Source organism: Crocodylus porosus, unplaced genomic scaffold, assembly GCF_001723895.1.
Source record: "Crocodylus porosus isolate Cpor-Errol unplaced genomic scaffold, CroPor_comp1, whole genome shotgun sequence".
NCBI lineage: Eukaryota > Metazoa > Chordata > Crocodylia > Crocodylidae > Crocodylus > Crocodylus porosus.
In genome coordinates this window covers 9,753,450-9,779,606 of record NW_017728913.1, presented here as the reverse complement: position 1 = coordinate 9,779,606, position 26,157 = coordinate 9,753,450, and the positions used below count along the sequence as shown (strand labels likewise).

Genomic DNA, 26,157 nt, shown 5'->3' with positions numbered 1-26,157 from the left:
AAAATGACCCATCCGCTACCGCTCTCTGGGTGCGGCCCTCCAGCCAATTGGTGACCCAGTTGACTGTGTGGGTGTCGACACCACAGTCCCCCAGTTTCTTAATGAGAACAGGGTGAGAGACAGTGTCGATGGCCTTCTGAAAGTCCAGGAAGACTATGTCCACTGCTACCCCTGCATCTAATGATTTGGTGACCTGATCACAGAAGACCACCAGGTTGGTCTGGCAAGACCTGCCTCTAATGAACCCGTGTTGATTGCCCCTAAGCATGAAATCCCCTGCTGGCTCCTTGTGGATATGCTCCAGAATAATTTTCTCAAAAAGCTTGCCCAGGATTGAGGTAAGACTAACTGGCCTATAGTTTCCCGGGTCCTCCTTCTTCCCCTTTTTGAAGATGGGAACCACGTTGGCCCTCTTCCAGTCCTCTGGCACCACACCAGCGCACCACGAGTGCTCGTAAAGCCATGCCAGGGGTCCTGGAATGACCTCACCCAATTCCCTCAGTACTCTAGGGTGGAGATCATCCGGACCAGCTGACTTGAATACATCCAGTCCCTCCAGAATTTCCCTAACTAGTTCCTCACAAACCCTTGGCCTAGGTGTGCCTCCCCTGGGGCCTGAGGGTGGCCCAGCGTGGGGGGTGACTGTTCCGGTCCCTGCTTAGGAAAATGGAGGCAAAGAAATCGTTAAATATGTTGGCTTTGTTGTCTGGTGTGATGACTAAATTTCCTAACTTGTCCTGCAGGGGCCCCATATTACCCAGAACCTTCTTTTTACCCCCTATGTATTTAAAGAAGGACTTCTTACTGTCCTTAATCTGGGAAGATAGTCCCAGTTCCATCTCTGCCTTGGCCTTCTTGACTGCCCCCCTACATCCCTGAGCGACTGTAGTATAGTCATCCCTGTTTCATTGGGTGTATGCCTCCCTTTTAGCTAGGAGACATTCCCAGATGCTTTTGGTGAGCCATGGAGGCTTGTGCCCTCCCGTTCCCTTTGAGCCATGTTGGGATTACCTCTCTTTGGGCTTGTAGGATCGTCTCCTTAAGGAACGACCACTCTCCTTGGACACCTGGCTCCCCTCCCCTCCGGGACCTCAGTGCTTCCCTGACTATTCTCCTTAGCTCTCTCTGTTAGACCAACCCTGGAGCCAGTTTCCTTAAAGTCCAGTTGGCTTTCAGCTTTCATCCATTTTTTCCACCAGGGAACACTTGTCAGCACAACAAAGGTAACCAATCACATAAACAATAGGCATGAGTATACAAAAGTCTTTCCTCAGACCTCTGGAGAGAGGGAGTCCCAGCTCAGTGCTGATTCTTCAGCATACCATCACCCTCCCTGTTTTTGCTACCCTTGTGAGGAGCTTTTAACTTCCCCTTAGGACCAGTCAAGCAGCCTTTTCAGCAGACCCTGGTTTTCTCTAATCTCCTGCAGCTGGGCTTCAGCCCAAGAGCCGCATGCCTTGTTGCCGAGACTATTACCTTTTTTTACCCCCTGCAGCTAGGCTTCTGCTCCTGAGCCATGCACCTCGTTACAGGGCAGTTGTCTTATAATCAGGGTCATCTTGTATTTGAGTAACTATGGTATAGAGAAGGAAAAGCAAAGATTTATAGAAAGATTGATTTGGGAAGTAAATAAGGAGGGAGATCCCTTCAGACTTACGGACCTGGGTGCAGAACTGAGAGCATGGGGAGACCCAAGTTCATTCCCAGCTGTTCTACTGACTGTCTCAGCTTGAGTAAGTAACTTGTCTCCATAACTCATGGACACTACTAGTATAAAATGCTGCATGTCCTGAAGCTCCAATAGAAATCTGATCGCTTGAGCTTGAATCTTGTGGGTAAAAGTGGCAAAATGAGATTTTGATCACTACCTAAAACAAAAAAGAATGTTCTGTTCTTTTCTTTTTCTTTTTTCTCTAATTCTTTAGTTTTCTATGTTTAATGCCCTTTACGCATGTCTTGTTTTACATAATGAAAATTAAACAGATTATATTTTAAAAGTGAAGTTTCTGTCTTTTGAACTCCTACCAGTCATTGCTTTAAATGCCAGATGGACAAACACTTTCTTAACATTATCCAAAATAACAATATGTAGTAATTGAGAAAATGAAAAGTTGTCTGTGAATGTCTTTAACAAAGGTTACTATTTTGTACTTGATTTGTTTGTGGGAAATATTCAGTGCCGAAGAAAGCCAAATTAGCTTATGAAAAAAATAGCTTAGTTCAGGCCGCCTCTTTGGAAAAAATAGTTGACTTCATTTTAAGTCTCACCACTAATAGCACTTCAATCAAGATAAAAGGGAAAAAAAGATATTGATTTGAATTAAAAATAATTAGAGCATAAATAAATCCTAGAACCCAGCAACAATAAAAGAAGATAGAGTTTTAGTGATTTCTTCTGTTGTTGTTTTACATGTGAAGTTGTTAACTTAATTTTATTGGAGAGAGATGAGTTTCCTTAGTTTGTGCAGACTTTTGGTATATCCGTTTTGAGAGTAGGATCAGTGAGAGGGTTTGGAATATTAGACTTAAGTTGAGACTATATAGGGGGAGGGGGGAATGCGTGCATGAATATGTGATTATCTAAAATATATATTGTATTTACCTATTATATATTATCTAAATATACATGCACAAATGTTTTAGATGAAATATATATTATCTAAAATACACACATTTATTCTCTTTCTCACACATTAAATGTGTGTGTATATTTTTTAATTTTATTTTTTGTCACCATTCAAAGTTAAACTCAAAGGTATATGAATTTATCGGTGGAAGGACACATGAAATCATCTTCTGAAATTCTGTCAAAAATTTGCTTTTTTATAATATATATAACAAATACATGATGGGACTGCTTGATATGTAGTCTTCATTGATGCTCATGTGGAATAAACTATACAACTTGTAAATGGTAATTTTGTTTGTATACTTTTTACCTTGGAGTTATTTTCCTTAGCCTTCTACAGACCCAGATCTCCCAGGAAAGCCAAGAATATACAGATGTTTAGGCTTTTTCTCTCAGGCTATTCCAGGAGAAAAATAACCTGGGAACACCTAAAGTTATAGGGCGAATGCTCATACATGCCATGGCTTCTCTCAGGAGAAAACATGACTTTCCAGCTTTTCTTACCCCTTTACCCACCCATGCCAGGAGACGATGTCACACACTGGACTCTGCTGCTCCAGAACATTCCCCCTTCACAATCCCCACATTGTGCTTCAGGAAAAATTGCATGGACAGTCTCTGGGTCAGCCAGTCAGGGCTGCCCTACACACTGCTGCTAGGCAGACTAGGGAAGACTATAAAGCACACTGAGATGCCCTGGCTGCACAGTGTCAGCACTGAAAGCTCTCCACTCTTCAGGGCTTCAGCATCTGAGTGTCTGTACACAGCCCTGGGTAAGTTTCTTTACCTGGGAGCAAACCTGGGAGAATTCTCCTAGGTTATTTGAAAGTGTGTACACAGCCTAAGTACATTTAATTCTGTGCAAGGACTCATTCTAGTATTTCTTCAATTTGGGGCATGTGCATCTGCCCTGACTGCATTAACAGCTGAATTTATTTAATATCTGTTTGTTTGTAAATAAGAAAATGGTTTGCGGCAGGAAATGACTAGTTTTTAATGTTTTTCACTTCTATATTATGGTCATACAGTAGGATAGTTGTAATATAACTAAGGTTGTATTGCATCTTTGCAGTTTGGTAGATGGTACCATTTGGTATCATCCTCTGAATCTATTTTGTAGAGAAAAGTCTTCTAATTGAGTTTCTAATATCCTTGAAAATCCTTTGCTTTTTAGGTAACTTTTGAAATGCACAAAGAGAGTCTTTCCCAAATGTACAGGGAATACCAAGGGAAAGGAGGCGAGGGAAGTAGTTTAGGACTTTCTACTCCAATCAGAACTATATCGGGAGTTAGCGAAGCTGTAACAGCAGGAAGACAGGAGTATGTGGAGGTGAGAGATGCTACTTCAGCATGCAATGTTGGAGATGATAATGTGGAGCATAGTACCCAAGAAAAGGAGATGAAACCGTCAACTGAATGTGAGCAACAAAGTCATTTAGCACCCAGTGAAGGAAAGAAACCAGTGGAAGAAAATGGTCAGAAAACACCTGAATTAAATAGAGCACTTGGCTTAGATCTTTCTCTACAGAAAGAAGCAGTAGAATCAGGTGACCCAGAAATCACAACTGGAATAGCTGAAGCAATTGAAGATTCTCCGAGCAAAACTAAGGGACTTGTGGAAGAAACACCAGATGCTGATGGGGCTTCTCCAACCACACAAACTATATTAGAAGAGATGCTTGAAAGCCCAGAAATACTGGACAAGTCAACACCAGAAGTCGAAGAAGAAGATGACTTTGTTGACTTAAAAGAGGAAAGCAGTCTGCCTTTACCTTCAGAAGAGTCTGTACCAACAGGCAGTGAAGAGCACAGTAATCTTGACAACGAAAGCCAAGTAACTCCAGCAGCAGAACAGGAAACTATCTCTGAGAAGGAGCCAGAGTCAACACCTTTAGAGTCTGAAGGTGCTGAAGGCCAGGATGAGATAAAGCAGGAATTGGCTTCAGTGTCAGAAATGAGAAGTTCTCAAATCCAAGAGGTGACAACTCAACTCAATTCAGAACCAAATGAATCGTTAGAGGAAGAAAAAACTCTTGTCAGTGAAACCAAAGTAACTGGAGAAGATGGAAACGCACTTACTTCAGAAGTTTCCGTGCCCTCCGAGAAAAAAATTGCCAAGCTTGATGTTTCTAGTGTTGCATCAGATACAGAAAGATTGGAACTGAGAGCCAGCACAAGCCTGGAAGCCACTCACTCTCACAGACCCCTGCCTGAGGTAACCTTTTTACATATCTCCCTTGTAACAAATTTTAAAGCTTCTTACCCACAAAACAGATCAAACAACTTATGACATTATTAAGAAAAATACAGTTTCAGGAGGTAATAAGATTGTATGGGTTGTGGGTTTTCTGGGCTACCTGAAGAAATTATTTGAACCAGGAGATCAAATAATTATGAGCATGGAGAAACAATTTCTTTGAGGGGCTAAGCTAGTGTGATTTGTTTGTTACTAACTGCAGGTAAATGGATAATTTATCTGGAGCAGCTGATGAGTAGTACATTCATGCCTCTTTTTTACTGTTATATTTGTTTGTCTGTATCCTAAAACTTGTCATCTGGGATGTGTCAGTTTGGGAATAAAAAATGAATGTTTATTCTGAGAAGATTTTTCTCCTTGAATTACCTCTATTTTTCCATTGAACTTCCATTTTCCTCCCTTGTCCTTCTAGCTCTTAGTCCTAATGGGTCTCTTTGTAGCTACCCTCTCAGTCAAGAAAGTGACCTGAATTTTCTTCGGCTTCCATCAGAAACTGTAAATGTAGTTTTTAGCTGACTGCTACAGGCATCCATTATTTGAGAACACATACGGTATCACTTCAAAGGTTTCAAAAAATTAGCTTTTCATATACATTTAATTTAGAATTGGGATTACTGATGTTTGCCCTTACTGTACCACTTACAACCCTTTAGTCTTTAGCTTTCAGTTCAGTGGTACCTACTGATCATGGCTAAACATTGATGTAGCTGAGTACTTCCCTTCTGCAGAGACACCTGCCAATGGATGCCCTTCATCCTACACCATTCTTCCTTAAAGGAGGAAGATCACTGTCAGCAGCAACATATTCTCCCCATGTGGTAAGGTCTAGTTGCTGCTTATTTTTGTTTTGATTAGCGGAGATGGTAGTGCAGTTGTACTGTAGTTTGTAGGTTTGATATAATCAAATGAATAGCGGCCCTGCAAATGTCTTAGTTTTACTTGATGTGCATTTTTAAGCTTGCGTTGTCTAAAATGCAGGTCAATTAATCTACATTGTTTTGAAACTATTGCTACTTTGAAGAAACTAAGCATTTGATATTTTAACTTGAGCCTCTGTTTTATGGGTTCAGACATCACGGCAGCAAGATTCATCAGGGCAAGATTTAGCTGCTACATCAGATGGGCAGAGACGAGATTCCAGGTCTACCATGTTTCGTATCCCTGAATTTAAGTGGTCACAGATGCACCAACGTTTGCTCACAGATTTACTTTTTTCAGTAGAAACAGATATACAGATGTGGAGAAGGTAAGTTGATACACCTTCTGAGATATTGTATGAAGTAGTATTTCAAGATAAGACATCCAGTGTAGCTGAGGCAGACTGTTATAACTGTCAAAAATCTATGTGTATTGGAGGACCACACATGCATGCATACACACATGCAAATAGGAGGTTTGGTATTGACTTCAGTAAGATCATGCTTTTCACAGTCAGAATATAAGCCTAGTTCTCAGCATCTTAGGAGCATTCATAATTCTGGAAATTTAAAAGAATCTTCTCCCTTGAAAATGCAGTCCAGTCAGTGCTATCATAGGAATGGTAGATGCAGCTACTGTGTTTTGTTGCATTTCTGTTGGAGCAATTATAGCCCTATGTGTTTAACAAAAGTGCACAAAATATTGATTACATTTAGTAAATTTAAATTCCAGTAAAGGGAAAACTTAATGCCAGAAGTGCTGTTGGTATTTCAATACATGTTTAATACTGCTTATCTGTATGAAGTCACAGAAGTCAAATTGGATTTGAGTCATGTAATTGTATCTGTAATGAGATATGTGAGGACATAAAAAAGATTACAAGTGTATAAACTATGCCTTGAGATTAAGATAAAATGTAGTCACATGTTGGAATAAATTCCAAAGCCACTTTAATTTACCTACTCAAATACAATAGCAAATATAGTTAAGATACCATTCTTAATTTAGGAATTTCACTGAAAATGTCTTTTCTTTCTTGACTCTGAGACTGTTTTTGTAGTCTGTTTCAAGATTTAAGTTTGTAACTTGGGAAACTTTGGTAATATTAAACTTGGTCTTCTAGGGTGCCTAGTGATGTGCTCAGGGGTAGAAGGTACCTTGGTAGAAGGGATTAGGGCTGGAAGGGACATTGTAAGATCATTGGGTCCAGCCCCATGCCCAAGGGGCAGAAGCCAACTAGGATCAAAGGATCCCAGCAAGATAAACATCCAAATGTTCCTTAAAAGCAGCCAGAGTAGGTGCTTGCACCCCCTCTGGGGGGAGTTTATTCCAGGCCTTGTGGGGGCTCAGACAGTAAAGAAGTTTTTCCTTATGTCCAGCATAAAACAGTCTTGCAGGATTTTGTGATGGTTGGACCTTGTCATCCCCTGAGGTGCTCTGGTGAACAGGCATTCCCCCAGATCCTAATGCACACCCCTTATGTACTTATAGGCTGCTACCAAGTCACCCCTGAGCCTGCGCTTTTCCAAGTTGAAGAGTCCCGTAGGGAAGGGGCATTTTAATTAGAGCGGCTCTTAGAGAGCCGCTCTAATTAAAAAGCCGCAACATCATGTGTATTAAGCCCCCCCTGCATTTAAAAATGGCCATGTGATACTTTAACTAAATCTCATTCAACTAGCTTTAAAGTGTCCCAGCAACCATTTTTAAACCCTTAGGGGCTTATACATAGGATGCTGCAGTGAATCTAGAGTGTTCTAATTAGAACATATTGGAGCACATGTATAAGCACCCCTAAATCATTTAGTTTAGATCTAGTTTACAACTCAAGGGAGCTCTATACTATTGATTTGTACAGTGCCTTTTACTGTAGCAGATAATCACAGATTAATTTATAATGAATAATTTTCCATATGACTACACACTTGGATATAATTGTCAAGTTAGACTCTGGAGAGGATTAGGAGGATGAAGGAAGGGCGGTTTTGGGTCAGGATTAAGGACCAAACCTTGAGGAGATGCTCTTAGCTGCATCATAGCAGTCTGTATAGTATGTTTTTTTAATTTCAGGAGAAAGACTTAAACTGAACTGGGTGAAGTAACCACAGAAATAGGCATTTGCTTTGGATGTTGTGTTCATTTCGCCTTCTTTTTTGTTTGTTTCTGACAGCCATTCTACGAAGACAGTGATGGACTTTGTGAACAGCAGTGACAACGTCATCTTTGTACATAACACGATTCACCTAATCTCTCAAGTTATGGACAACATGATTATGGCTTGTGGTGGTATATTGCCATTGCTTTCTGCCGCTACATCTGCTACTGTAAGGAATTCAATTTCTGTTGCGAAAGTGATCGTTGTGGGAACAGACCTTTCTTGCATCTGCTGTGTGGGAGAGCAGGGACTGCTCAAGGCTGTTTCCCTTGCACTATCTTTCCCTCTTTCTCCCTCTGCTCACATGAGAGAAATTTGGCCTTGCTTGTCAGGGTGGAGAGTGGGGGTAGGATAGAAGATGATATCTAGGGGGCCTGGTTCCTCAGTGCACACTGAAATAGAATGGAGTGGGATATAATAGAATCTGTATACTTCCAATTGGATGCTTTAGCCTACTGTATGATTAAACTACTGCTTTTAGTTATGACTTATAATGAACTATTAACAAACTTGTTTTCTTCATGTATTTTAGTATTTTGTCTGGAATTATATGTTGGTTTCAAATTTTCCCTTTGTAGCATGAACTAGAAAATATTGAGCCAACTCAAGGACTTTCAATAGAGGCTTCAGTAACGTTTCTCCAGAGATTAATCAGCCTTGTGGATGTGCTAATTTTTGCAAGCTCTCTTGGCTTCACTGAGATTGAGGCTGAGAAAAACATGTCATCTGGGGGAATTTTGCGACAGTGCCTTCGACTGGGTAAGCAAGTAAAACTGCTTTAAGGAAGGAAAGAGTATACTGCTTTAAAATAATATTAGCTACTGGCTAACTTTGTTCTTGTATATTTAAGTGAAACAGGAAAATATCTAAAAAAATATTTAATTTAGTCAAAGATACCTTAATTTATTAGTCGTATCGCTTTTAGTCTTTCATTGATTCTTTTCATGTGCATGCTGTGTTTAGTTCCTTCCAGTTTGCCCCATCAGAGAATATTCCCTTCTAATTAAATAATGGTTAAAACGTCTTTATTCTGACAACTTATTGAAGCAAAATAGATGTCTATAGCCAAGTACAGATTAGATAATTGTATGCTGAAATCCATAGGCCATGAATGTTTTCATTTTATCTATGACAATTTTAGCCTATTGATGCATACCTTAAATAGAGATTACCCCCCTTTTTTTTGACACCTGGTATTTTTAGTTTACAGGATATGTAACAAAGAGCAATAACCTTATGATAAATCATGGAAGAGGTAAACTTGGGGTTACTGGAACAGGAGATGGCAAAAATTTAGATAACTAAGAAATGCAAAATTTTAAATGGACATGTTTCAAATCATTTCATAATCTTCTGTTATCTCTTAATGCTTTTGAGCATTATGTAGTGTCTGCATAGACTTGTACTGAGAGAAAACCAACTGTGCTGTAAATGTTCAAAAGTGATCTGAGGGTATGGACAAAATGTAAGGTGTTTTAAAAGAGAGAAGATGCTTCTTGGGGATGCATATCAATTGTTACTATCTTACTGTTACATTTTCATAAGCCTGTACCAATACAGGGGAGCCAAATCACCCTAAATTTAACCTTGGATTTAAAGTTGAAGCAGTTGTGTTATATTTATGTAGTTGCAGAATCATGAAAAATCAGTTACATCAGAATAGCTTGTGTGGATATCCTCTGATATTGATATAATTGTTACTTCTGTCTGTACCCTGCAAAAACTGACAGATGATGTACGTACAGCAGCAAATAGGAAGACTGTGTTCAATATCCTATTAATAGAATTGATGCATGAAACATAACTCTAAATGTAGCTATTTTCCTTCCTTTACAAACAAGTATTAGGTGCATTTTTATTTCTATTTACTGTTAATGCATAATGAGGAAATTTAACTCATTATTAAACATAATTAACTCATTATTAACAAATTTAACTGATTTTTCGTATTCAGTTGTACTTACAAAAACCTTTTAGTGAGTATCAGAACTATAAGATGCAGCAATGCTAAACATATGTATATGAGTATTGATCATATCCTCCTGGATATTCAGGAGGATATGATCAATACTCATTTATGTATGAAGTATGAAGTTTTAATAAATGTATTCAATGGCAATATAATTAAAATATCATTTGACCATTGTTTGGCAGTAAATTAAAGTTCGTTGTGAAAGAGAGAGAGAGAATCCATTTATTTCTCTTACTGCCTTTTTTCACCTGAACATATTTTAACATAAATGTAAACATTATGCTTATTAACACGAGAAGTACAGATAACATAAAATTATTACTTCCTGTTATAACCTACAACATACCTTTTTCTTCAAAGTGTGTGCAGTGGCAGTAAGAAATTGTTTGGAGTGTCAGCAGCATACCCAACTGAAACCTAATGCAGAAACTTTAAAGAGTCACAAGACAATTCAGAGCCTGACAGGAGCAGGAAAATCTTCAGCAAAGGCAAGTAGATGCCAACATTAAATATAAATAAATAAATTAAGGGTAAATGTGACTACTATATTTATTGCACCAAAGCTAAATGTCTTTATTTTTATTTTTACTATGAACATGTTAAAAACTTGTAAAATTAAATAGAACATCATCAGAAATATATAACACCTAAAGTAGCGATCCAAGTTGTAAAGGTAATATTTAAATACATAGATATTTTGATCTTCTTCAGTGACAGAAATCAGAACCTGTTTTCAGGTAACTTGGGAGAGAAAATACTTATGTTCTGTCTTCACATAAGACATCTGTGTTTTATAAGCATCTTCAATACTATTCTTAACATGTACAATGGAGAGCACTCTGTATTTCTTACGCTAACATCTTCCTTCCTCCTTCTCCCTCCTTTATCCTTCACTCCCACCATGAAAACTATGAAAGTAGTGAAAGTAATGGCATATATCCTGTTAGTGCTTCTTGGAATAGTATTTAAAACATCTAACATAATTGGTTTCTTCCAAATAGAGTCCAGTCGACATTGTGACAGGTGGAGTTTCTCCAATACGAGACCTTGATAGGCTTCTGCAGGATATGGATATTAACCGACTTCGAGCAGTAGTATTCCGAGATATAGTAAGTTATGAAAAGCCATGCTTTTTGTTTCCAGGTGTTTGCATTGCTCTGGTTGCTGAACCAGGGCTGTGTGTGATAATAACGTGAAAATAAAATGAGCTGTATAAATGAGTCGAAATACTTGGAGGATTGAAGCACAAGAACTAGGGGTCCATGACTGAGAGATGTATGTAACAGTACCTTTTGTATCTCGGGTTGTTTAAAATGTTAAGATGTCTATGGGTGGGGACAGACATTCAAAAAGCCTGAGCCTGAATTGATTCAATCTTTGCAGGTTAGTCTAATCTGCAGAGAGTGAACCAGTTTGCAAGTGGATAGATGTTTGGCATATGCCTGCAGTGGCTCAAGCCAGGAGCCTGGTGGTGCTAAAGCAGCCGCCCTTCCACATGGAAGCTGAGCTGAGGAGAAGGGGTGTGGCCAGGCCCTGGCAGTGTCTCCCTGACAGCTGGATTCCCAGCAAACAGGGCTGCCCAGCCCCAGAGGGGAGCTCTGCCCTTTCTTCCTCTTCCCTACCTCTGCGGGGCCAGTAGGGGGGCCCTGGTCAGTGCTGGGGGGCTCTTCTCCCTCTTTCTCCCCCCATGCAATGGGGTGAGGAGGAGGCCTCTGTGAGGCTGCTTGGCCCCAGATGGGGAATCTTCCCCCTTCTTCTCCCCCATCACTATGGGGTGAGGAGGGGGGGTCTATGGGATGCTGCCCAGCCCCAGAGGGAGATAAGGCAAGCTCCGCTCCCTCTGCTCAGCTCTGGCTGGAACCGCACCTGTGCCAGGTACGAGCATCCTGACCTCCCTGCCTGCTGCTGCTGGCAGACAGAGGGGGCTGCATGCCATGGGGGGAGTTTGTGAGGACCCCTACACCCCCTCACCCCCTGCCTAGCTGAGCTCCGCACTCCCACTGCCCCTTGGGGGGGGAGGAGGAGGAGGAGGAGGAGGAGGGGGAAGAGTTCCCCCCAGCATGGAACAGAGCCTCCCCCTGCCCCTCCCGTACCCGCTCTGGAGCCAGGCAGCATCACATGGAGCCCCTCCCTGCTCCCAACCCCTGGGCAGTGGTGGGTGGGAGGAGGAAGAGTCCCTATCCTGTGCCTCAGAACCCCACCTCCTCACACTTGGAGGAGGAGGGGGAAGAGTCCCTCCTAGCATGGAACAGAGCCCCCCTTCCCGCCCTTGGGGACAGCCAACCTAGCATAGCATAGTTAAGGTGAAGGGAGCAGGGAGAAAGGTTGATTCCTCTTTCCATCCCTTCCCTGCAGCCAGGGCCTCCCAGCTCCAGGGGCCACCATTGTAGCCCCCTCTCCTTTGCTCCCCTGTAGACAAGCAGACCCCGGCTGTGGTGGGGAAGAGGGGAAGAAGGGAAGAATTAACTCCCTCCCTGCCTACTTTGCCTTAACAAGACCATGCCCACTGGTGTCTCCACTAGAGCTGGTCCCTGCTCCGGCTTGAGAGCAGAGGGGAGGGGCGAACTCTGTTATGGAACAGAGAGCTCTGCCCAGCCCAGAGAGCATGCCAGGATGCTGGGGGTGTCTGGCTTGTCTTAAACCAGTAAGGGCCCTGGGACAGACATTGCATAAACTGGTTTGACCCAAATCATTTAAGTCTGATACTACATTCAACCAGGTTTATCTCAAACCGGTTTTGGCCATTTTGTAAGAGGTTTATGTGCTCTGAATGTCTGTTTGTTACAGGTTTAAACCAGTTTCTGATCACTTAAACTGGTTTATGTGTGATGTCTGTCTCTAGTCCAGGAGCACAAATCTCAAAATTCTTTCTCGGATACATACGTATGTATAGTATAAATGTATGCATTTATATGCCTATATATACTTAAAATGTTGAAGAGAGGTAAATGTGTTTCCACAAACTCACATTCTTTTCAGTGAATATCTATACAGCTAGTTGAATCAGAATTTAATTTGTATGTCTTCCAGTTTTTGTGCATGCACACCCTTATACATAACCTCTAATTTATTACATTTCCCCCTTATATTAGTATTTCCAAAGAAAATATTGCTTTTAATTATCTTGTTTGTGCAAAAATTATGAAGACAAATATGTTGGCTATAATGTGTCTGAGATGTTGGTGAGCACCATTTTGTGTGCTAAAACTTCTTCTGCAACAAGGGAAAGCAAGAAAATTCCCTACTCTATTAAAAATTGTAATAATGTCTTCAGCTTACACCTGGGCAGCAGTCAGAGGTTAGGATTTTTGGAGGTGACATCTTTTCTTGGATCATGTGTGTGGTTGGGTAACATTTAGACAAACTTTGAATGCAAAACATTCTTCCGCATTTAAAACCTTGTCTAATTTTACCCAACTATACAGTTAGTCCAATAAAGAAACCTTGCCTTACATAATTCCAGGACCATCATGGCTATAACATCACTAATGCTACCATGATCGAATTGAACTAACTTAGTCTCTTAACTTAAGTAAACTCCTCTCAGGACCTTCTCAGGGCAGTGATGGCAGCACAGGCTCTGGGCCCGGGCTGCAGGTGGCTGCAGTGGGGGGTGGGCAGGGGGTGTACACAGACAGACACACAGCCACAGCCTGCAGGTAGCCAGGAACGTAGCCCAGTGGCATGTGGAACAGTGCCTAGCAGGTAAGTGTGTGTGGGTGGAGGGCAGATCGAGGCCCCTGTGGTGAGGGAGGGAGTGGGGCAGGGGCTGGGGCAAATGGGGCCCTGGCATGGATCTTGGGATGGCTGGAGCCATGGGTGGCTCATCCAAGGGTGTAGGGGGGCTGGTGCTGCTGCCTGAACCCTGGGGGAGGCCTGTGCCCCCTGGCTTTGTGCATGGGACAGAGGTGGTTGCCTGCTGCTGTCGTCCTGGCAGTTGCACGATGCCATGTGCCTCCCACCACTGGGCAGACAGGGAACATGGCGCAGTCAGCATGCAGCTCCTGGGGCAATGGCAGCAGGGCGCAGGGCCCAGCTCACAGCAGGTAGCTGCCTCCCCACAAGGCTGGGGGGCACATGCCTCTGCTGGGGTGCACACAGCAGTGGGATCCACCCTGCACCCCTGCACGTGCCACCTGTGGCCCTGATTGTCCCAAGACCTGTCCCAAGTTCCCATTCACCCCAGCCCCTGACTCTGCCCCACTCCCTCCCTCACTGCGGGGTCCTTGATCTGCCCCTTCCAATGCCTTTTCCCTCCCACATACATATCTGCTCAGCAGTTTCTGTGTAGCAGCACAGTAGAAGTATCTTTTAAATTCAAGGTTTACTCAGCGCCCCCCCCCCGCAAATAATATTTTCTCTCTCCACCTATGATGCCACATGGAAGAGAAATAGTTCTCTACTTGAATAGTAATCAAAGATTATAAACATTGTTTTTCACAGGAGGATAGCAAACAGGCTCAGTTTTTGGCCTTGGCTGTTGTGTATTTTATATCAGTCCTCATGGTATCAAAATACAGGGACATATTGGAACCTCAGAATGAAAGAAAAAAACCTCATCGAAGCCAGTCCTTTAAGGGATCAGAGAATGGAAGTAGTGAAACAACTACAGGTTAGTGATTGATACAGGTGCCTGATTGTATACCATATGCCACTTGTGACCTAAGTTGCCTCACAGGTCCAAACAGAATTCTCCTGAAAATGGTACATAAAGGGTACAGATAGAAGTGTAGCTCCCTGCTGTAACTGAGAGCAGAAAACGTTCCGAGTTGCCATGATCCCCCAGACTAAAGAGAAGGTCACTGTTGGTTCCAGGGGGGAGGAGAATCTAGCTGCTGGCTGGGAGCCTGTTTCCCCTAGCAGTGCAGCCAGCTGTAGCCAGCTTCCCCTAGCAGTGGCCCCTGCTCCCTTCTAGGGTGCAAAATGTTCAGAAGGGGCGGGGAGAAAGAGCAGATGGAGCTTGTTCTAGGGCAGGGTCGGGAAATTATTTTGGGCGGAGTGCCGCTTACCAAGTTGTGGCAAGCTGTCAAGGGCCGCATGGGGAGCCCTGCCTCTTGATGGGAGCCCTGCCCCGTGACAGGAGCCCTACCCCCTGGTTACCAGCTTGGAATTAATGTTCCAATGTCTTAGGACCCGTATCCCAGGGCCAGCACCAGTGGGGCCCAAAGCAGGGTGCAGGTTGACAGGGGCCTGGACCGAGGCTGGGCTGCACCAGCAGGGAGAGGGGGGAGCTGGCCCAACTCCATAGAGCCCCTGCCAGCTGGGACCCTGTACCCCTGCTGCCCTGCTCTGAGATGCGCTGGCCCTGGGACATGGATGCGGGCCCTACTTCCACACCTGCTCACTCCCAGTACCCCCCCATCCCGCGGTACAGGCAGGGGAAACTGTGCAGTCTTGACCCCCTGCTCACCAGCAGGTAATGAGTTTGTGTGGAGCACGGGGAAAAATGGCCCCTTGCCCGTGCTGTGGCTGGTGCTCCCTGCTGCAGCTGCTTGCAGCCCGCATGGGGCTGTCCTGAGCAGGCACAGGCAACCCCATGTGGGGCGCCAGGCATGGGGTGGGGGAGGGGCTGCTTTTCCCTCCTGCACTCAGCACCAGCTTGTAACCCGTGTCCGGGGCCCTGTACCGGCTCTGGGCTTGCCTGTTGGGCTGGGCAGCGTTTGTAAGCAGCATGGCAAGCAGGGTGCAGCTGCTGCTGCCGTGTGTAGCCCTGACAGGCCCTGGTTGACATCAAAGGCAGACAAATTTTGTATTTTGCTGAACCCTATTCTTGGGGCTGGAGGGTGGGGTGGGTGAACTGGAGCCCCTCTGCACCTCAGGGCAGGGTGGGGGTTCCAGTATACCTGCCCCACCCTCCTGCAGGGGGTACAGAAACCTCAGACCAAACTTCCTCCACTTCCTTCCCCGCTTGAGGCTGAAAGGCAATGCAGACAGATGTTAAAGAAGATGCTCTGTTTTGAAACGTCTCCATTTGACCCTTCAAAGGGGTGAAATTTTCACCTAATTGGCCATTTTTAAACTGCAGCCGTGAATTTTTTTGGTCACGGCTATAAATTGCTTTCTATGGCCAGGTCAGGTAAAAATTGTCACTTATGTCTGCGCCCAAATAGCTGCATCACTAGCACTTAAAAGATATAAACTTTATAACGTAATTATCTAACTTGCTTAGAAATTCATGTGCTTCTGGTGGCTTGATAGTAATGAGAAAAACCCAGTTTATAGATTGCTGATGCTGTTTAGTGAATGATTAAATGGCTTAAATAACAGTGAAGACTGACTTAGTAGGAGGACTTGCTGGCTTTAGCTATGTAAATATTTGTAGGGCCATTATTTACTTTTGTTTACATGTCATTTTGTCCTCTCTCCTCTCATGAACAACTGATTTGATTTCCATCTCTTGAATATTGAGTTTTACACCAATTTATTTCTATTGTCTTTTGAGTTTTAATATTGTAGAAATTTGGGGCAGAGAATAAAATACAAGTGGCTGTCTTTCTTGTAGGGGGGAGAGAATTTAATATAAAACATAAACCTATCCTTAAGTCTGTTCTTCTAGTTTCCTGCCAAATACTGTTTTTTATAGTAATGTAAAATATTTTTAGGTATGTATTTATTGATGATTGATTGTGTATTTTAGAAGAAATATGGCTGGTGGTGTTCTTTTAATAGAGACATTGAAATACTTTTTCTTTCTGTTTGTGGGTAACCAGATGTAGAAAACCCCTCTGCTACTTTTGATGGTTCAACTCCAGTTTCTGCTGAAGATTCTGAAAGTACATCCTCTGTACGAAGAAGAGACTCTGGCCTTGGAGAGGAATCGGCTTCAGGTCAAGCAAACAATTCAGATGTCGTAGCTGAAGCAGTACCTCAGTGTGTCAGCGCAGGTCCTGATGCCATCAGTGAAGTTCTGTGCACACTTTCTTTAGAAGTCAATAAATCTCAGGAAAATCAGAGTGAGGCAGGAAATGAATTGGATAATAAACCTGCATCTTCTGTAGCAGCTGCCAAAAATGTCAATGTAAAGGACATCCTTAGAAGCTTGGTTAGCACCCCAGCAGATGGGGCTGCAGTGGATGCTTCTCTTCTACCACCAACCTTCCTTGGAGCTCTTGGTGATACAGCAGCTGAGCAACCTGTGCAGTTCCATTCCTTTGATAGGTAATGTAATTTCTTTACTTGGTGTAGTTCAATATGTAAGGGAAGGCACTAAAAAGCTCTGTCCCATAGTAACCTGACATCGTGCTTAAATAGCTGATGAATTACCAATATGATGTAATTTAATAATAATATGAGCAAATTCAAATAATTCACAAATATCAGTTGAAAGGTGTGTTGATGTTACAGGAAAATGAAGTACGCGACCTGAGGATACATCACAATGCTCTGCAAGACATTCATGTAATATTTTTACATGTCTTATTAATCTATAGTGAAGGAAAGTAATAAGTATAATAGGCAATGTATGTCAAAAGTATCAGACAAATTAAAATAATTTTTAATTGCAGGAGGGGAGATGGTCATCACATGGGATATCTGAACTTTTCAGTAATAACACTGGATGAGGTTGTGCACAATTGTGCATTAGTGCAAAACCAGAAACATGTAGAAGTCTGAATGTAAAATATGGTTGTATAAAAGGCCAAAACCAACTTCTGGATGATGGATAAAACATTAACAAATATAATTTGCAACTAAAATTAATATTAAAAAAACAGACTTTTTGGCTTAGTTAGGATTTGTCATGTTAGAAAATTTGTAAAGCTAATTCTTGCTTGAAAACACTAGAAGCTTGTGGGAGTGCATCCTTCCTTGTCATAGGAGTAATATCTTTGGATAAGGCTTTTCTCTAATGATTTGAAGAATGCTCACTTGTATAAACTGAAAGTATAGTAAAATAATTTACTTTTTATTAGTCATTTTTTTAACAGTTCAAATACCTCTGATTAAGAGAAATGGTATTTAAGGCTGGAATGGCTAGTATGTATGAAAATAGCAACTTGGGCAGGGTGCTCATGAGATGATTGAGTTTAGGTTCCTGAGGAAAGGAGAGCAGCAGAGTAAGGACCCTAGACTTCAGAAAAGCAGACTTAGACTCACTCAGGGAACTCATGGGTATTGGGCAGGATTCCCTGTGAAGCCAGTCTGAGGGGGAGAGGAGTTCAGGAGAGCTGGTTGTATTTCAAAGAGATCTTACTGAGAGTGTAGAAACAAACCATCCCAGTGCACAGGAAGACTAGCAAGTATGGCAGACAACCAACTTGGCTTAGCAGGGAACTTGTCAGTAAACTAAATCTCAAAAAGGAAGCTTATAAGAAGCAGAAACTTGGACAAATAACTAGGGAGGAGTATAAGCCCATTGCTTGGGCGTGCAGGGATGAAGTCAGGAAGGTCAAAGCATAGTTGCAGTTATAGCTAGGAAGGGATATGCAGGGTAACAAGAAGAGTTTCTATAAGTATGTTGGTAGCAAGAGGAAGAGCAAGGAAAGTGTGGGTCCCTTACTGAATTGGAGAGTCAACCTTGTGACAGAGGATCCAGAAAAGGCTGAAGTCTCAATGCCTTTTTTGCCTCTGTCTTCACAGGCAAGGTCAGCTCCCAGATAACTGCACCTGGCAGCACAGTTTAGGGAGCAGGTGAGCAACCAACAGTGGCAAAAGAGCAGACTATTTAGAAAAGCTGGACATGTACAAGTCCATGGGGCCAGATGGGATGCACCCGAGGGTGCTGAGGGAGTTCGCTGATGTAATTGCAGAGCCACTGGCCACCATCTTTGAAAACTCATGGTGATCAGGAGAGGTCCCAGATGATTGGAAAAGGGCAAACATAGTGCCCATATTTAAGAAAGTGAAAAAGGAGGATCCAGGGAACTACAGACCAGTCAGCCTCACCTCAGTCCCTGGAAAAATCATAGAGCAGATCCTCCAGGAATCCATTTCTAAGCACTTGGAGAAGAAGGTGATTCAGATCAGTCAGCACGGATTCACTAAGGGGAAGTCATACCTGACCAACCTGAATACTTTCTGTGATGAGGTGGCTGGCTCTTAGGATATGGAGACTAGTGGATGTGGTGTACCATGATTTTAGCAAGGCTTTTGATACAGTCTCCCACAACATTGTCACAGACAGGCTAAGGAAGTATGGGCTGGATGAATGGACTGTAAGGTGGATAGAAAACTGGCTGGAGCACTGGGCTCAGAGGGTAATAATCAATGGCTCGATGTCTAGTTGGCAGCTGGAATCAAGTGGAGTGCCCCAGGGGTCTGTCCTGGGGCTGGTTTTGTTCAATGCGTTCATCAACAGCTTGGAAGATGGCATAGAGTGCACCCTCAGCAAATTTGCAGGTGACACTAAGCTGGGAAGAGTAGTAGACATGCTGGAGAGTAGTGCTAGGATGCAATGTGACTTAGACAAATTGGAGGATTGGGCTAAAAGAAATCTCCTGAGGTTCAACAAGGACAACTGCTAAGTCCTGCACTTGAGACGGAACAATCCCATGCATCAATATAGGCTGGGGGCTGACTGCTTAGCAGCAGGTCTGCAGAAAAGGACCTGGGGGTTACAGTGGACAGTAAGCTGAATATGAGTCAACAGCATGCCCTTGTTGCAAAGAAGGTTAATGGTATACTGCGCTGCATTGGTAGGAGTATTGCCAGCAGGTCAAGGGAAATGATTATTCCCCTGTATTCAGCACTAATGAGGCTACATCTGGAGTACTGTGTTCCGTTTGGGCCCCCACTACAGAAAGGATGCGGACAAACAGATGACAGAACAAGGAGCAGTGGTCTCAAGCTGCAGCAAGGGAAGTTTAGGTTAGATATTAGGAAGAGTTGTGTCACTAGGAGGGTAGTAAAACACTGGAACGGGTTACCCAGAGAGACTGGAATTTCCATCCTTGGAGGTTTTTAAGCCCCAGGTATACAAACCTTTGGCTGGGATGATCTGCTTGGGGATGGTCCTGCTTTGAGCAGGGGGTTGGACTAGATGACCTCCAGAGGTCCCTTCCAACCCTAATTTTCTATGATTCTATGAAATGGCTACTTGAAATTCAGGTGCAGTTTCTGGGTCACTGGTGGAATGTATTTGTAGGGAGATGTTTACTAGCTTAATGGTTACATTATTTCATCATTTCCCCCGTGTGTAGTCTGAATTTTTTTAAATCTCCATTTGTAAACTAGTGATTATAAACCAGAGTGCTGTGGCAGCTTGGTGAGCCTTGAGATGCTTTCAGTGGTGTCCAGGGGTGATACAAATATTTCAAATAGGAATCCATAGTGTCAAAAGTACTTTATATATAAAAAAGATTGGGAACCAGTGTTTTTCAGGGCAGGAACCATATTTTAGTATATTGCCTGAATAATCATTTGACCTGTGATTCTAATTGGGTCTTTGGTATGCCATTTATCTTAGGATTTTGTAACTGGTTTCAAGAACCGTTAATTCAATTTTTACTCATTATAATGTCATTTTTATAACGAATTGCTTTATATGCCACCAAGTTACACATCTTGGTGATCAGACCCAACAATGGCTAACTATTGCCACAAAAGAAAAGTTGGTGAATAATAACAATACTAGGAGTTAGTAGTAACACCACCACCAGGGGGTAGCCAGTAGAGGCAGAGTTTTTCATGCACCAAACATCCTCTGTCCTTAGTGGTAAGTGCTGCTCTGAGTTTCTGGCAAAGTACTGTGAGCAGAAGAATGAAAAAAATGACAAGTTACCTTTGCATTGCCTGGTCTCTGCTATAGTGATGGTCAGTTGTGTACTTGGTGGTGGTAGAGCAGAGAGCAATTACAATTTGGTGCCTTAATTTCTCATTTCCTCACTTTTGTCAGTTTGCTTGTACCTATGACATATTTTCTTTTCCTTACTTTCATGAGTATATCAGGTAGACAAAAATGTGTTTAGTGGATGCATATTTTACCTCAAGTCAATTATGATGTGCATATCACTACCAGAATCTCCCATTTATGGTAAATCTATTAATCTATAATAGAGCACACAGCTAACTAGCTCATAAATCAGGTTTTTTAAATTTGGTGTAAAATATTAAATCCAGCATCAGAGAAAGTCGCTGTAAGTGAGAAATTTTTGTATTTAAATAATATAGAAAGGAGAAAATAATTTTACAAACACTTAAAGGTGATGCTGTATTTAATCTTAAAATGATACATTTTTCTTAATTCACATTACTATACTAGTGGGGCAATGTTGTTGTGGGGGGAAACTGTAGTAGAGTTAGAAATAATTGCTTTCATCTCTGGGGGCACATGAAAAAAGTAACAGTACAGTGGGAAACTTTGGAAAAGCAGACATCAGGATGCTCTCTGTAACTTACAGTGTCTGGTTTGCGTTTAGTGTATTGTCTGGTGGTGGACACAAAGCTCAGTGAGTTAAATTTTTTTCATTTTTTTAAGACACCTTGTTAAAAGTTGTTCCCATGTAGCAGTTTACCAATGGAATATCTCTGGGAATTTCAAAGCATCTCTCTGATCCTGTATTTATCTCAGGAATGCTGTGTCAAAAATCAAAACTCTCCTCATATCTTAAGGATTATCAACTTCCCAGCCATAGCTGGAGAGTATACAGTAACAGCTATGTGAGTGAAACCTTGCTGAAAGGCTGCCAGGTTGCAGGCCTTTGCAAACAACAAGGTGTGTGCGCTCATTCCCATGCCAAAAATCTTCCTCTTATCTTATGTGAAGATCCAATCTGGTGATTAGTGGGTGCCAGGGGTTTATCTTGATAAAGTTCAAGGCCTGGGCTGGCTTTTTCATGCGGTCCATGGAGACAGAGAATTAACCCAGTCCAATTTTAGGATGTCCTGAAACTCCCTTTTTTGTACAAGAAAAGATTATTAATGTTTATGAATAAAATAAGACTAGTTGGGGGAAGGAGAGGAAATAATTTCAGCTAAAAATGCTGATGAAGTTTTTCTTCTATTTAGACAAAGAGAAAATCTATAGCATGACATCTCATATGTAATATAAAATAAAATCTTAGCTTCTTTGGATTTACAAGGCTCTTTGTGGACACATTCAGTGATTGTGTCATTAAAGAAAGCTGATATCCAGGGTATAAGAGAAACATGCTATTAAACTATTTTTGCTGTGTGGTGCTTGAATCCGAGGCTTAGCTGTAACTTATGAAACATTTTTAATAAGCTTGTTCACTTTTTGCAATGTTACATGCAAGCTGCTTAGTTTGGCTCAGTCTCTCTGGATTCCTTGTACTGTGGCATGTATGCCCCTTTACAGTTGTTGAACAGTATGTTTCAGATAAAATTGAATTAAATCCGTAACAGTCATATTTCCTACAGAATAAATGTAATTTTTACCTACTAAAGTTTGAGAGAATAACCATGCACATACTCTCTCAGATAGAGCTCTTGGTTACAGATAAGAACAGAAGAGGAAGACAAGAGAGCTTTTTCAGAAAGGTCCAGAAACTATGAGAAGCTCTTACATTTTGTGACGTAACTCTTGGGACAGAGGAGTGCATGGATTTTTACCACCTTATGGTCACTGATTCCTGAATGGGAGTTTATCTTTTGTGACCTCCCCAGTTCAGTTCAGGCTCTGCATACCCAAAAGAGACTTCTCTCCAGATCTCTAGGGCCCCCTGGATGCTCTGAACAAAGCTGAGGTCCTATTGTGATGAACGCTGGAGTGGAGAGTGGGTCTCTAGTACCTTTCCTTCTTCAGCATCTCATAATGAATATCTTCTTTCTCTCTTAAAAATAACTCCTACCTGTTTGTTTTGAGTCACAGAAAGTAACTGATGAGGTTTTTGGTGGTTTAATTATGACCTATAGAATTCCATTTACTAGCAGTCAAACTGACCAAACTGGTTATTTTTGGTCTGCCTCTGGCAAAAGTAGTACTGGTATTTTGTGTTTGCAGATTATTAAGAGAAAACTGTTGAGGAGATTGGGTTTACATTCAGAAGCCTATTTTCATGATCCCAAGTTCACAGATGTAATTATTTTACCAGTGGAACACTTGAATTCCTCAAAAACATGAGGGCTTATGCTATTGTAGTTTTTCTTTCCTCTAGTAAATTTTTTGAACTCCCTATAAAATGATGATGCAATAGGGTCCATACTGTTTTCACCATTTCTACTCAAACTTTAAGAGATTGTCTTGTTTCCCCTTTCTGCCCTGAATGCAAAAAGAGGTAGGAGCCAAAATATATTCAGTAGTGGACAGCAGAGCCTGTAATTTGATGTTGGTGGGATAGGGTGCCACTTCTCTTTTAAGAGGTGGACAGTAGGGCTGTGCAAAGATTTGGGTGCTGATTCGATTCAGAGGAGATTTGGCCTGATTCAGTGACTGAATCTGAACTGAATCAGGAAACCAATAAAAAGGTCTGAATTGATTCCAAGCCTCTGAATCAATTCAGAAAAGATTTGGTGACTTGGGCAGTCTCTGCTTGCCGCTGCAGGAGCTGAACCCAGGCTCCGTGCTGGTAAGTAAGAGGTGGGGCAGGGGAGGTGGAAGAGGGGGGAATGAGACCATGGGGGGACCCTCACCAGGCCCCCATCCCCTGCCTGTTCCCCCCACAGTGCTCCCTGCCCCCCGCCCACTCTCTCAGCCCTGACCCCTGCCTAGCCCCAGTGTCTCAGGTCTTTAAAAAAAAAAAAAAGCCCCATACTCACCGGCTGCTGCAGTGGCCGTCAGGGCTTCTGGGGGTTCGTGGCAGAGCCTCCACTTGCAGCACGAGGCAGTAGGCTGCAGTGGGGATTGGACCCCTAGCTGGCAGGAGCTGGAGAGTGGGCAGGGGATGGGGGGCCTGTGTGATTCGGAGATTCAGCCAGTTCGGTGGCAGCCAAATGTCTGAATCAGATTCGGCTGAATCGATTCAGGACAGTGGTTCAAATCACCAAATCGATTCGGGACAGTGGTTCAAATAGCCGAACCGAATCACTGTCAGCCGAATCTGTAGTGAAAACTAGCTGCTTCTCACAGGCCTAGTGGACAGAACACAGGCAAAGTTTGCTTGTTATTGCCCTCATTGCCCTCTAACTCATCATAAGAGCCCTATATTTTTGGTGGCCTAGTGTAGTGTTAAAAGTAAAATGTTAGGAATTAAATTCTAGTAAGTTTCCCTGTGCCAGTAGGAGTTACAATTCCTGTATCTGTTTATTTCTTTTAAAATGACTATGAGATCATTAGTTTGGTCTGGCCCTTGGTCTTCTAACTATTTGAGTCGAGCCCAAACAAATGGTGTAACTTAAAATATATTTTAGTGTTAATGGCAGATGTGTCAGTATACTCAGCAAGCAAGGAAAAATGTAGCCATAAACATTTTGCATTTTTATATAAAAAAAAAAGAAGTTGGCATTTTTAAAACTGAGGCAAGCATTTCATTAAGTTAATCCTTGCAGAATTTGTCAGAGTAGATCAGTTCTATGTTAGCTTTTTGTCTTTGGAAGCCACTGTTCAGATCTGTGCTCATTCAGTGGTGAATAATTGTCTACCATGTGAACTCATCTTAAGCCTGAGGATAATTGGGACTAATAGCATACTGACCTTCTGGCTAAGATATATTTATGGCTCGCTGCTAGTTTCCGCTGTACCTGACCCACGTTTATCAATTTGTGTGCTGTAACTTTTTGCTGTGTGCATTAAAGATTTTCTTTTTAATTAAAATCAAAAGCACCTGAAGAAGTCACAATGAAGCAACCTGATAAAGAACTTTTCAAGTTTACAAATGTGTTGAGGCTAAGCACTATTCAGAAAAATGTCTAAAAATGTTTTGGTTTTTGTATTTTGCTAGTTTACATTAACTAGCCCATAACAGGAGCAATATGTGGTATCATTAAAATAAAATGATGAAAATATAAATTAAATTACATGGTAGAATGTTTTAGATGTAAGAGGGATAAAATGAGTTAATGGGTAAACTTCTGTGTGATCAACTTTTTAAGGATGGTAAAATTAACATAGGAAATAGGTTTTTAAGGCATTACTCTTCTAGAGCAAATGTCTAAATTAATTGGTGTTTATGGATATTTATTCCAAATTATCTGTTTATTGTATGTATGTATTTGATTTGTATGCTTCCCTACCCTTTAAAGGCTCAGGGCAGCTTATATGTGTAACACTTTTTGTTTAGTAACTGATTTATGTTTTTAAAAGTATCTTATTAGTGTGCAATCTTCCTTTGGGTCAGCACAGGTTGTCCTCACAGGTGGTGGAGAGGGGCTTGAAAAACTTAATCTATGTGATATTAGCAGTCATTTGACCAATTTAATGCAAGACACATGGACCATTTACAATAATCATTGATCTGTTAAACTAATTCTAATTGTTTTTCTTTACTTGACCTTTTAGAGATATTCCTAGTTAGATACTTAGATACAATATCAATATAAATGTCTAAGGAACTGCATTAGAGCTTACCATAATAAAAGTTTTAAACAGAGGACCCATAAGGTGTTTGGTCTGTAATTTAAATGTACCCTTGCATGTCCTACAACATGAAAAAGTGCAATGTTTACTTGAATACAAGATGACCCTGCATATAAAGCAATAATTAGATTCTATAGATGAAAAATTAATAAATTTGCTATCATTTTCCAGGTATAGAATTTCATTATTGGGGGTGCTGTCCTAAATTCATTCCCTGCCTCTGCTAGAGTGGGGAAAATAATGGCTGGGGGTGAAGGTCAGGTGACCCCTTTGCCCTCTGCCCTCTCAATTTCTTCCCTTCAACTTCTAGTCCTCAATACTTTCATACACTGGTCAGGCTCTGTTTTCTCCCCAAGCATAATGTGGAAGTGAGTTGTATGTGACAGCTAGGGGTTGGTAAGGACAGGGAAGATAACAGAAACTACTGTGTGGAACAGGAGACTGCTGCGGGCTTGACACTGGCCTCAACCTTGATTGCTGCTAATTTCAGCACAGGTACTCCCTAAACACACCACCTTTGTGCCTTTTTATGTATAACACAAACTGGGCATGATATTAATTCAGAGCCAAAGGACTCATAACTTACCATATAGCTCCTTGGGTTGGACCCCAGCAAAGTCAACAGCATTTCAAGCCATGGTGACCCCACAGTCCAGCACTGCTCTCTCTCTCTCTCTCTCTCTCTCTCTCTCTCTCTCTCTCTCTCTCTCTCTCCTTCTCCCAGGCATTGGCAGGGAGCTTCAGATGCACATTTATTTTATGGGCATGCCCAGCATGAGCTGCATTCAGTTAACTTCATAGTTGGTCTCCATGATTG

General features: G+C 42.0%; 1 protein-coding gene across 9 annotated transcripts in view; it reads left to right on the top strand.

The window, feature by feature from the left end:
- The window catches only part of LRBA (LPS responsive beige-like anchor protein), a 580,756-nt gene that overhangs the window by 124,027 nt on the left and 430,572 nt on the right, over positions 1 to 26,157 (top strand). For all 9 annotated transcript variants that reach the window (XM_019534457.1, XM_019534459.1, XM_019534455.1 and 6 more), the window contains exons 22-29: positions 3,804 to 4,844; positions 5,957 to 6,132; positions 7,972 to 8,125; positions 8,535 to 8,715; positions 10,289 to 10,416; positions 10,930 to 11,037; positions 14,372 to 14,540; positions 16,639 to 17,086. In XM_019534457.1, the coding sequence (XP_019390002.1) occupies positions 3,804 to 4,844; positions 5,957 to 6,132; positions 7,972 to 8,125; positions 8,535 to 8,715; positions 10,289 to 10,416; positions 10,930 to 11,037; positions 14,372 to 14,540; positions 16,639 to 17,086 (2,405 nt within the window). The remainder of the gene's footprint in view (positions 1 to 3,803; positions 4,845 to 5,956; positions 6,133 to 7,971; positions 8,126 to 8,534; positions 8,716 to 10,288; positions 10,417 to 10,929; positions 11,038 to 14,371; positions 14,541 to 16,638; positions 17,087 to 26,157) is intronic.